At 48.4% G+C, this 12692-nt stretch overlaps 1 protein-coding gene across 32 annotated transcripts in view; it reads left to right on the forward strand.

Moving 5' to 3' along the window:
- The first annotated feature begins 748 nt into the window (after nucleotides 1-748).
- EIF4G3 (eukaryotic translation initiation factor 4 gamma 3) overlaps nucleotides 749-12692 on the forward strand; it is a 408790-nt gene continuing 396846 nt past the window's right edge. For 13 of the 32 annotated variants that reach the window (XM_065574796.1, XM_065574797.1, XM_065574810.1 and 10 more), the window contains exon 1: nucleotides 749-1343. In XM_065574796.1, coding sequence (XP_065430868.1) covers nucleotides 1150-1343 — 194 coding nt within the window. In that variant the 5' untranslated portion in view covers nucleotides 749-1149. Of the gene's footprint in view, nucleotides 1344-1493; nucleotides 1525-2381; nucleotides 2431-12692 lie in introns of those variants that run through there. The other 19 variants (XM_065574813.1, XM_065574807.1, XM_065574809.1 and 16 more) reach the window with 7 other exon arrangements.

Here is a 12692-nt window from a genome sequence, read left to right on the forward strand (position 1 = left end):
TTTGGGGCTCAGCTGTGGGGGGAGAGAGGATGCAGCTGTGAGGTGGAAGCGGCCCAACTGTGGATGAAGAAGGGGTCCAGTTGTGGTGCTGGATGGGGGACTGGTTGGGGCCCAGCTATCGGGGAACAAGGGGCCCAGTTGTGGGGCTGGACATGGGGGTGGTTGAGGCCCAGCTGTAGGGGGAGAAAGGGCCCAGCTGTGGGGTGGATGGGGCACTGGTTGCTTGGGTGGGGGGGATAAGAGGCTCAGGTGCAGAGTGGAAGGGGGGCTGGGTTAGGGCCCAGCTATAGGGAGAAAAGAGGGGCTGGTTGGAACTGAGTTGTAGGGGGAGGAAGGGCCCTGCTATGTGGGGACCCCAGTTAGGGAACAGTCCAAGGTTGGGTTTCTATGCATTTCCCCAGGTCTCTAAGTGAGAGGGAGAGGAGAGCCCACCTCCACTCCTCTGCTGGGCACTTCTCGAATCTTTCCGAACAGCCGAGTGTTCGCGAAGCGATCCGAGCCCCTCTCGGCCGTAGGGCCGAACGTTTCCGAAGCAGCGTACATTCCTTTCCCGAGGATCTCCGAAACGATCCGAGCTCGACGCCCGAATCCCACATTCAATCTTTCCAAAATTGCCCGAAGAGTCCCTAGCTAAGGATCAGCGGAGTGACCCGAAGTTTCCCGAGAACGGCGAAGCCGAGGATCTCCGGAAGGAGCCGAAGTGTTTCGAAAGTCCTGCGGCCGAGCGGCTCCGGAAAGGTACGAAGCTTTCCGAACGCGTCAGGGTCGAGCGGCTCCGGAGTGGTCCGAAGGCGCCCGAGCGTCCGTCCTGCCGGACTGCTGAAGGCGGCCGCAGCGCCATGTTTGATGCTCCGCTACTTCAGTGAGGAAAATCCACCGGAATCGCCCGAGAGCCGCCACCGCGAAGGGCGTCGCTTCCCCCGGGGAGGGGGACCGAGAATCCCTGCCGCCGGCGGCCCATGAGCAGCACGGCTTGAGCGGCCCCCGCCGGCCCCTCTCCCCGCCCCAGCCCTCCCGGAGGCGCGTTGTCACGGAGACCAGCCGGTGGTGCTGGCCCGCCGGGCTGTCCCCCGGCCCGCTCCCCGCTCCTTCGGCCCGGCTCCCCCCAGCCCCGCTCCCCGCACTGGGGGGTGGTGGCTGCGCTTTGCGATGAGTTTACCGCAGAAAGCGGCTCTGAAGCCCGGCTCAGCGGCTGCAGCGGCGGCGGGGACCGGCCCCGGGAGCGGGGCGGCGGCAGCGGGGCCGCCTCTCCCCCCGGCTCCCCCTCACCCGGCGGCGGCAACGGTGGCGCCGCCGCCTCCTCACCCCAACATCAGGGCCTTACAGACCCAACCGCCCCAACAGTATCCTTTACACCGGCCAGCCCCCTTCCGGGCTGAGCCCCCCCACAGGGAGGGGTGGGTGGGGGGAGCTGAGCCCCCACAGGGAGGAGGGTGTGCAGAGGCCGCGCCCCCCAATATAGCCAGGTATGGGGGCAAGTCCCCACTCACAGGGGACGGGAACTGCAATCCCTAATTTATATACGTAAGTGGGGCTTCCTTCAGCGTTGGGGTGTACCCGAAAGTATATAAGGAATGAGAGCTGAACCCCCTTTTTCGTGGAGAGGAGGGGGGGGCTGAGGGGGCTCTGTATGTATGTATAGAGTGGAGGTTTCACCCTTGCTTGTGCAGATGGGGTTGCATGCACTTATTTTTGTGGGAGGGATGGGAGCTTTTATCCCCTACTGCTACAGTGGTGGTGAGGGGCCTATATTTTTCATATCTAGAGAACTGGGGAATTACACCTACTGATAGTGGTATTGTGAGAAGGGGTCATAGCCCCCTCTACTTTAAATAGAGAATGCAGTGTGAGCTATACCCATCTCTTCATGGAGAGAGCTAATGGGGCTTCATCCCCTTCAAGTGAGGAAGTAGGGATGGCTACAAACTTTGCCCTCAAAGTAGAAGTAGTGTAAATAATAAATGTCAGTTGTGCAGTGAAGTATATAGGGTCATGTTGAGGTAAGTGGGGTTTTTTGTTTTGTTTTTTAAATTAAGAGAAAGCCCAGCTCCCTGGCTAGTGTGAATTGTGGATTTTTAAAATTATGATTATTATTTGTAGTGGAAATGTCACACTAGGCACCTGTATCTGTAAAGCCGCTTGTGGTGGGAAGAGGACATTTTCTATAAGAAACCCACCAAAAATGTCAGTGCTTTAAGGAAAGGCCAGTGTTTCTTTCAATGAATGTTTTAAAAGTCTTTAATTCTCTGCAACTGGGCCTGAAGTCTGAAGGTAAATACTGCTGAGGTCAGCAGGAGGGTAGTGTGTTTGTGTATGTATATACATGTTTTATGTTTCTAGTGTTGGACAGCATCCCTGAAAAGTTGTTGATTTTTTTTCAGTGACTTTTGGGAGGGTATGAAGAGAGATCCCCATTGAAAATCAGTGGAGGTGAAATGATAAGTCTATCAATATGTTAACCTAAACAGTATGTTTCATGCACTAAGATGACTGTATTGGTGGTTTCAGCCAGAAGTGTTAGTTTTGCTTTGTGTCAGTGCTAATGCTTATTTTTTAAATAAGGAAATGCAGAATATTTTTATAAGGAGGTCAAGCTAAGAGCTGTATAATGTGTACACAAAGAACATATTTCTTATACAGCGTATAATAAGTTTACTGCTCTTACTTTCATTTTGAGGTGAGAAAATCAAGGCCTTTCATAATCTGTTAGGCCCGCTGTTTTCTTGAGTTTCTAGAGTCATTCTTGCTGCTAACCACAAATATTTTTTTAAATCAGGGAACTGTTGATACAGATCTGTTTGGGTCAAAGTGAAGTCTTTAGAGACTTAAGAGTGGTAACTGGAGGGCGAACTCTACCTTTTTCCTAGTATTTTTGGCTAGCTTGTAATATGCTGCAATTTTTAAAAGAACTTACTGAATAGTGAGAATGACTTGTATGTTTTTTCCTAAGTAAGCATGGCAGTGATACGTGAAACTATTGCTCGGGGAACTTGCTTAGTTTTAAGCGTTGTGCCAAATGTTGTGGTGGGAAAGTTAGCTAGCTGCCTGGCTTTTACATACAAAGTCAGTGCTCAGCTGAAGGTCTGTCCAGCAAGGTGCTGGGTTGTCTGAATAGGTTTTTTTTTTTAAACTTTCCACTTGTTATACAATACTTTTTTGTGTCTTGACAGTTAAATGGTTTCTGCTTGCCTGAATGGATGAGGGTGCTAGAGTTTCAAAAGCATTTTCTTTTAAAGTAATCATTAAAAGAGTCTTTGCGGGATTTCCAACTTCAGAGAATGCTAGTTTAGTGTGGCTTGCAAGATTGGCATATACTTTTGAGGCTAAAACTGGAAAATGCCATCACATTTGGTAAGTTCTGTGGTGCTATTTGACCAAAGGCATTTTGTGTGTGTGATTTTTCACTTCCCTGAGAGATGCAGCTATGCCAATGTAATTTTTCAGCGTAGACCAGCCCTAAGATTTCTTACGTGAAGGTGTGCATCAGACTGCAAGCTCACCATGGATCTTGTATTTCAGCTTAATAGAACTTCTAATGTGTATTAACTAAAGAGTGTGTTTCCTTTCATACTGACCCTTGTACACTCATCTCTAACGTGTTTGAAAACTTGAGAATTTTTGGCATGTTATTGTTATACTTTACTAGGTACTTTACTTTGCTGTTGTATGAGTGTCATTTGTAAAGTGTAAAAAAAGTAGAAAATGGTTGAAAACGTAAATATTGGACAGTGACAGTCTGCAAATCCTAGTGATGATTGAAGCTGGTGATGATCTAAAAAACCCCTCTCTGCTAAGCTTGTAGCTGTTTTCCATTGCTTCACACTGACTCAACAGATGTTCTAGACTTCAGAGTCACACAGAGTGACAATCCTGGAATCTTATTATATAGCTAATTAAACTACTTTTTGAGTCTTTAAAAGAAATGTCTATATATTGTGAATAAATTTTGTTGATCAGTATAATTAGATCAGTTTCTTCCCAGCACCAGCCTGGACATCAGCAAATAGTGCATTATAAAGGACAAATGGATTGATTTGTACTGAACTTTAATAAAATTGCATATTTGCTTAAAGTTTATAATGCTGGCTCTTTGGGGTTAATTGAATACTGTACCTTAGAGCCAAATTACAGCCATCCTGAGTTCCGTGGTGGTGTGAGTGAATTTTTTTTTTCTTTTTCAAACTTGTTTGTATTTGGAACCAATCCATCTTTGTGGTAGCTGGTGGTCTCAAAAGAGGCAACAATAAACTTGACCTTAGTTTATCACTTTAACTGTTACAGAGTGAGACTGGGCATATCTTGGCATGATTATTTTCAGGGTTATTGTAGCAAGGCAGCTGCAGCTTATTTTGGGATGGGGTTATTGAGATCTCTCTCTCTCTCTCTCTCTCTCTCTCTCTCTCTCTCTCTCTCTCTCTCTCTCTCTCTCTCTCTATATATATATATATATATATATATATATATATAATTATATAATTAATTTTATTTTTTAATTCTGTTTCTGTGGTAAGAGACTCCAGGCATTTGAGCATAGATGAGGCTGGTGAGGAGACTTTTAGGATTTTTTGTTATAGTGCCATTACTGTAGCGGCAAAGGGTATGTCTACACTATGAAATTAAGTCGATTTAATAGAAGTCGATTTTTTAGAAATCGATTTGATCCAGTTGATTGTGTGTGGTTCCCCCCCCCCCAAGAGCATTAAGTCGGCGGAGTGCGTCCACAGTACCGAGGCTAGCGTTGACTTTAGGAGCGTTGCACTGTGGGTAGCTATCCCACAGTTCCCGCAGTCTCCGCTGCCCATTGGAATTCTGGGTCGAGCTCCCGATGCCTGATGGGACAAAAACATTGTCGTGGGTGGTTCTGGGTACATGTTGTCAGGCCCCCCTCCCTCCATGAAAGCAACAGCAAACAATCGTTTCTTGCCGTTTTTCCTGGGTTACCCGTGCAGATGGCATACCACAGCAAGCATGGAGCCCGCTCAGCTCACTGTCACCGTACGTCTCCTGGGTGCTGCTGGCAGATGCGGTACTGCATTGCTACACAGCAGCATCTCCTTGCCTTGCCGGCGGCAGATGGTGCAATACGACTGTTAACCGTCGTCATCTTGTGGGTGCTCCTGGCTGACCTCGGTGAGGGCAGTCGGGGGCGCCTGGGCAGACATGGGAGTGACTCCAGGTCATTCTCTTCTTTAAGTTTTGTCTAATGGAGATTCAGTCCTGCCTGGAATATCATACGAGCTGGAGGCTTTTGCATCAGGCTGCTCTCCCAGCCGGCAACACCACGTGATCGCGCCTACCCCTTGCTCCCATGGCTCATGAAGCCTGGACAGTAGTAAGGAGCAGTTCAACTATAGGCTGAGAAAGTGCAGAATCGTGGTAGAATGTGCCTTTGGATGTTTAAAAGCTCTCTGGCGCTGTTTGCTGAGTAGGCTGTTTGTGATTAGAAGAGCACAGCAAGGTGCGCTGCACATCACAGAGGCTTTGAAAACCAATTTCATGACTGGCCAGGCTTCGGTATGACAGTTGTGTGTTTCTCCTTGATGAAAAACCGCCCCCTTTGTTGATTTTAATTCCCTGTAAGCCAAACCTGTAAGCCATGTCGTCAGTCGCCCCTCCCTCCGTGAGAGCAAAGGCAGACAATTGTTTCGCGCCTTTTTCCGCGCAGATGCCATACCACGGCAGCATGGAGCCCGCTCAGATCACTGCAGCAGTTATGAGCACTGTAAACACCACGCGCATTATCCTGCAGCATATGCAGCACTGGAAATTTCAACAGCAGGTGAGGAGGCAACAGCAGCACGGTGACTAGAGTGATGAGGACATGGACACAGACTTCTCTCAAAGCACGGGCCCTGGCAATTTGGACATCATGGTGGTAATGGGGCATGTTCATGCCATGGAATGCTGATTCTGGGCCCGGGAAACAAGCACAGACTGGTGGGACCACATAGTGTTGCAGGCCTGGGATAATTCCCAGTGGCTGCGAAACTTTCGCATGTGTAAGGGCACTTTCATGGAACTTTGTGACTTGCTTTCCCCTGCCCTGAAGCGCAAGAATACCAAGATGAGAGCAGCCCTCACAGTTCACAAGCTGGTGGCAATAGCCCTCTGGAAGCTTGCAACGCCAGACAGCTACCGGTCAGTCGGGAATCAATTTGGAGTGGGCAAATCTACTGTGGGGGCTGCTGTGATCCAAGTAGCCAATGTGATCGCTGAGCTGCTGCTATCAAGGGTAGTGACTCTGGGAAATGTGCAGGTAATAGTGGATGGCTTTGCTGCAATGGGATTCCCTAACTGTGGTGGGGTGATAGACGGAACGCATATCCCTATCTTGGGACCGGAGCACCAAGGTGCTGCAAGCACCGGTCGATCACAAGGGATGTTTCACCAACATCAACGTGGGATGGCTGGGAAAGGTACATGATGCTCGCATCTTTAGGAGCTCTGGTCTGTGTGAACGGCTGCAGCATGGGACTTACTTTCCAGACCAGAAAATAACAGTTAGGGATGTTGAAATGCCTATAGTTATCCTTGGGGACCCAGCCTACCCCTTAATGCCATGGTTCATGAAGCCATACACAGGCACCCTGGATAGTAGTCAGGAGCTGTTCAACTATAGGCTGAGCAAGTGCAGAATGGTGGTAGAATGTGCATTTGGACGTTTAAAAGCGTGCTGGCGCAGTTTACTGACTTTGTTAGACCTCAGTGAAACCAATATTCCCATAGTTATTACTGCTTGCTGTGTGTTCCACAGTATCTGTGAGAGTAAGGGGGAGATGTTTATGGCAGGGTGGGAGGTTGAGGCAAATCATCTGGTCGCTGATTACATGCAGCCAGACACCAGGGCGGTTAGAAGAGCACAGCAGGGCGCACTGCGCATCAGAGAAGCTTTGAAAACCAGTTTCATGACTGGCCAGGCTACAGTGTGAAAGTTCTGTTTGTTTCTCCTTGATGAAAACCCACCCCCTTGGTTCGCTCTACTTCCCTCTCCCCCCTTTGATCACCACTTGCAGAGGCAATAAAGTCATTGTTTCAAATTCATGCATTCTTTATTAATTCATCACACAAATGGGGGGATAACTGCAAAGGTAGCCTGGGAGGGGTGGTGGAGGAGGGAAGGACAAGGCCACACTGCACTTCAAACTTATTGAATGCCAGCTTTCTGTTGCTTGGGCAGTCCTCTGGGGTGAAGTGGTTGGGTGCCCGGAGGCCCCCCCCACAGCGTTCTTGGGCGTCTGGGTGAGGAGGATATGGAACTTGGGGAGGAGGGCGGTTGGTTACACAGGGGCTGCAGCGGCGGTCTGTGCTCCTGCTGCCTTTCCTGCACCTCAGCAATACGCCAGAGAATATCAGTTTGATCCTCCAGTAGCCTGAGCATTGCTTCCTGCCTCCTCTCATCACGCTGACGCCACCAATCATCTTGATCCCGCCACCTGTCTTCGCATTCGTTTTGTGCTTTCCTGCACACTGACAGTGTCTGCCTCCATGCTTTCTGCTGGGCTCTTTCAGTGTGGGAGGACTGCATGAGCTCAGAAAACATTTCATCGCGAGTGCAGTTTTTTTTGCCTTCTAATCTTTGCTAGCCTCTGGGATGGAGGTGATACGGGGAGCGTTGAAACATTTGCATCTGCGGGAGGGAAAAAAAAGGAAGAGTAGTATTTAAAAAGACACATTTTAGAGAACAATGGGTAGACTCTTTCATGGTGAACCAAGCTGTTAACATTACATAGCACGTATGCTTTCTTTACAAGGTTGCATTTTGCGTCTTATATTGAGACCCTGCTGGTTTGGTGTGAGAGATCACACACGCAGGGCCGGTGAGCAACAGAATTAGACTTGCAGGCCACAGTCTTTTGGCTTTAACCTTCATAACGTGGGAATGGTTTCAAACAGCAGAACCCTCATTTCTCATACCGAGCACCCGTTGCGTTGGCCATTTAAAATGGGTTGGCCATTTAAAAGTAGGTGCTGTGGTTTCCGGTTTAGCGTGCAGCACCAACCCAACTAACTGCCCCCTCCCCCCACCAAATTCTTGGGGTGATCGCTTCACCCCTACCCCCACCGTGTGGCTAACAGCAGGGATGATTTCTGTTCAGCCACAGGCAAACAGCCCAGCAGGAACGGCCACCTCTGAATGTCCCCTTAATAAAATTCCCCTATTTCAACCAGGTGACCCTGAATGATATCACTCTCCTGAGGATCACACAGAGAGATAAAGAACGGATGTTGCTTGAGTGCCAGCAAATACCAGGACCATACGCTGCCATGCTTTGTTATGCAATGATTCCAGACTATGTGCTACTAGCCTGGTGTGGTAAAGTGTCCTACCATGGAGGATGGAATAAGGCTGCCCTCCCCAGAAACCTTTTGCAAAGGCTTTGGGAGTACATCCAGGACAGCTTCATTGAGATGTCCCTGGGGGATTTCCGCCCCATTCCCATACACGTTAACAGACTTTTCCAGTAGCTGTACTGGCCGCGAATGCATCCCAAGTCTTCAGGGCAAATTAATCATTAAACATGCCTGCTTTTAAACCATGTGTTATATTTACAAAGATACACTCATCTGAGGTCCCTTCTCTGCCTTCAAGGTCTAGGAGCCCGCCTGGGTGGGTTGGGAGGGTATTGGCTCCAGGGTGATAAACAGTTCCTGGCTGTCGGGGAAAACGGTTTCTCCGTTTGCTTGCTGTGCGCTATCTTCAACCTTCTCCTCCTCATCATCTTCCTCGTCCCCAAAATCCACATTCCTGTTGTGTGAGAATCCATTGACGGAGTCCATGCACACGGCTGTTTGCCTCTCTGGTTCTTTGGTAGGCTTGCCTGAGCTCCTTAAGTTTCACGTGCACTGCTGCGGGTCCTTGTTATAGCCTCTGTCCTTTATGCCCTTGGAGATTTGTTTCAAATATTTGGGCATTTCGTCATTTGGAACGGAGTTCTGATAGCACGGATTCCTCTTCCCCATACAGCGATCAGATCCAGTACTTCCCATTTGGTCCATGCTGGAGCTCTTTTGCGATTCTGGGACTGCATGGTCACCTGTGCTGATTAGCTCGCCACGCTGGCCAAATAGGAAATGAAATTAAAATGTTCACGGGGCTTTTCCTGTCTACCTGGCCAGTGCATCTGAGTTGAGAGCGCTGTCCAGAGCGGTCACAATGGAGCATTCCGAGAGAGCTCCCAGAGGCCATGCCATCGAATTGCGTCCACACTACCCCAAATTCGACCCAGCAAGGTCAATTTCAGCGCTAATCCCCTCGTTGGGGAGGAGTACAGAAATTGATTTTAAGAGCCCTTTAAGTCAACAAAAATGGCTTCGTTGTGTGAACTGGTGCCGGGTTAAATCGATCTAACGCTGCTAAATTCGACCTAAACTCATAGTGTAGACCAGGGCTAAGTGTTTCCCTGGTAAATTAGATCTATATAGCAGGGTTCCTAGTAGACTTCATGGAGTTTTCTGCTTTTCAGTCTTTCTTGGTTATAGAAGCTCTGCTTGGGTTAAATATATACCTATATAATAATATAAATTGTTTTAAAAATTTCCATTACAGTGAGAAGGATGTCTCCCAGAGGAGTGCCTTAGAGCATAGTCTAAAGATGGCCAGATCAGGCATGGGATTAGTCTGACCTCCTCTGGGAGCTGGTTCCACAGCTAACCCTCCTAATCAGAGAACATTTTATCTTTGGTACTTACTTGTTTTGTGAGCAGCCTTGTCCCAGAGAGTTCAGTTGATGGGGTGGGTAGTGGATGAAGTTCTAGTCCTTTATGTTATTTACCTGTTGATGGCTTTGAAGATTACGACCAAAGCCTTAAACTGCTGATTGAAGTTGCTTGGAAACCAGTGAAAGGATCAAAAACATGGGTGGAGTTGCTGTGGTTTTAAGGATTGTGCAGCATTTAAGGAGGTGGGCTGCTGCATTGTGCACAAGCTATAGCTTCTGCTTTGCTTTCACGTTCAGCCCAAGGTACAGTGGGTTATAATAATCCTGTGTGAGGTAACCGTCCACTGTTCATTGCCAGTCATAGTTGCCTTCAAAGAGTTTTTTCACTGCATTGGAAACAGAGATGTTTGGGGGGGGGGGACTTATTAACCTGGTCTGCACTTGTGACAAAGTGGAAATTTTATGTAATATTTTTATGATGCCTATGCGTGTCTCAGGTTCCCTATGTACTTTACATTGCTAATCCAGTGGGTGCAGAAGGGTTAAAAAGCACTCTTGGAGCAGAGCAGGTGACATGAGGTGGTATCACATGCCTGTGTGGGTGGAATGAATGGGTCACCAAACGACTGTCTGAAGCTGACCAGTGTCAATGGAGGGGCTGTGAAGACAATGGAAGTCCCAAAGACTGAGCAGCTGGCACTTTTCCACTGGAATCTCTGGAGGCAGAACATATGAACTCAGCAAGGGTCTGCAGGAGTGGGACAGTGGACTGAGAGGTGGCAGGTGACTGGCATGAGAGTTCTCTTTTGGAAGAGACTGAAGAACTCTCACCTGGGACAGAGGAAAAGCGAGAAAGAGATTCCATGGCAGCTTGGCTGGGTAGAACACTGGTTTAAGTAGAATGGACTATGTCAAAATAAATAAATACAAAATAAGATAAAATATATGGAGATATACCTATCTCATAGAACTGCAAGGGACCCCAAAAGGTCGAGTCCAGCCCCCTGCCTTCAATAGCAGGACCAAGTACTGATTTTGCCCCAGATCCTTAAGTGGCCCCCTCAAGGATTGAACTCTCAACCCTGGGTTTAGCAGGCCAATGCTAACCTTTATTTCTCTATGCTAGCCTAGGGACTTTGTGATGCTGTGTTCCAGTCAACTAATAAACCCTACTCTGTTTTGGAAAGACTGCCTGGTGTTGCTACAAATACTTGATGAGGTGCATTGGTCCCTGAAGAGTGTGTAAGTGTCTGAGCAAGAGTCTATCTCAGTTGGACTAGCTGGACAGAGCTCATGATGTGAACCTGGAGTGCGGAAGTCCAAGGGCGGTCTCTGAGTTGTTGAGGTTGCATGGTCTACCTTTAAGAAAGAGTGGGACCTCATGAAGGCCTGGCACCTGAAGGGTTTCCTCAAAGGGAATGTTTAAAAGCTGGGGTGTAGCATGACAGCAGTGTCACCTCATGTTAAAGCTTAATGAAACATCCTTGGGTCTGTTTTGAGTACAAGTTCTTAGGCCCTAGAAGGAATCTTCGAAAATTTTGATCCGTTCAAGGAACAAACGAGGAAATGGCGTTGCCTTCTTATAGCTACCTTAAAAATATTAAGATATTAAGATTTTTATTTCGTCTCGTACTTTGGGAGGTACATATTAGGGAGGGGTTCTCTTGAACCCTGAGTTTTTCCTCGCCGTCACATCATCGTGACTCTTCTGCAGAGGACTGGGCATATGTCACTCATCGCATTGCCAAAAAAAGTACTGCTCCATCTTCTGTGTTACTTTCTCCACTCTAGCACATCTTGATATTCTTTCAAATGAAAATTGTATTCGATTTTGTTTAATGACAGGAGATGAAGAAGATTTGTTCTTGACTAGAGTGCCCATAATTTTTCCTCTAGGAATTATAGAAGAGCAATATCAGCAATACAGGAATTCCTTTGAGAGTAAACATTGATTGTCTTTGACTCGTGTTTTTTAAAACTACAATATTTTCTGTTAAAGAATAACAGTGGTGGGTGAGGTCTGTACCTAGTAGCGTTGTAGTAATTAGCATTCATATTTTTGTAAACTTCTGTTTTTTTGGGGTTTGTGCACTATTTAGTTTGAAATGATTTCCCTAGTTTTTTTTTTTTGTTAAAGGTTTACAACAGGGGTAGGCAACCTTTCAGAAGTGGTGTGCCGAGTCTTCATTTATTCACTTTAATTTAAGATTTTGCGTGCCGGTAATACATTTTAACATTTTTTTTAGAAGGGGTCTCTCTCTAAGTGTATATTGTATAACTAAATTATTGTTGTATGTAAAGTAAACAAGGTTTTAAAATGTTTAAGAAGCTTCATTTAAAATTAAATTAAAATGCTGATCTTACGCCGCCAGCCCGCTCAGCCCGCTGGGTTCAGGGCAGAGGGCTGGGTGTGTGGGGGGGACTCGAGGTCAGGGCAGAGGACTGGGATGTGTGTGGAGATGCAGGGCAGAAGGCTGGGTGTTGGGGGCCACTCGAGGTCAGGGCAGAGGGCTGGGGGGAGTGTGGGAGGTGCAGGGCAGAGGGATGGGTGTGTGTTGGGGTGGGGGGGTGCAGGGCAGAAGGCTGGGGTGCTTGGCTCATGGAGGTGCTCCCAGCCCCCTGCCCTGAGTGGCTCATGGCAAGGGGCTGGGAGGGATATGACCTGTTCCACCCCCTTCCCCCAGGTCCGTCCCTACCTCTCTCTGCCCGCTCTACGGAGCAGCGAGCACGCTGCGCTTGGCTCTGCTCCTCTGGGAGGAGGAGGGGCCGGAATGCACCACGTTGGGGAGAGCGGTGGCCGGGTGGGGGGGGGGCTGAGTGGGGCAGGGGGCTGGGACCCTCTCCCCACCACTCTCCCCTGCGGGGGCAGGAGGCAGAAGCTTGATCCTGCGGCAGCCAAGCTTCCCTCCTCTCCTGCTTCATCGCACAATGTGGTGCATTCCGGCCTTCCTCCTCCTCCTCTCAGTGGGCAGCAGCGTGCCACTCAGAATCGGCTCGCGTGCCGTGTTTGGCACGCGTGCTGTAGGTTGCCGA

This window comes from Chrysemys picta, chromosome 21 (genome assembly GCF_011386835.1).
Source record: "Chrysemys picta bellii isolate R12L10 chromosome 21, ASM1138683v2, whole genome shotgun sequence".
Lineage (NCBI taxonomy): Eukaryota > Metazoa > Chordata > Testudines > Emydidae > Chrysemys > Chrysemys picta.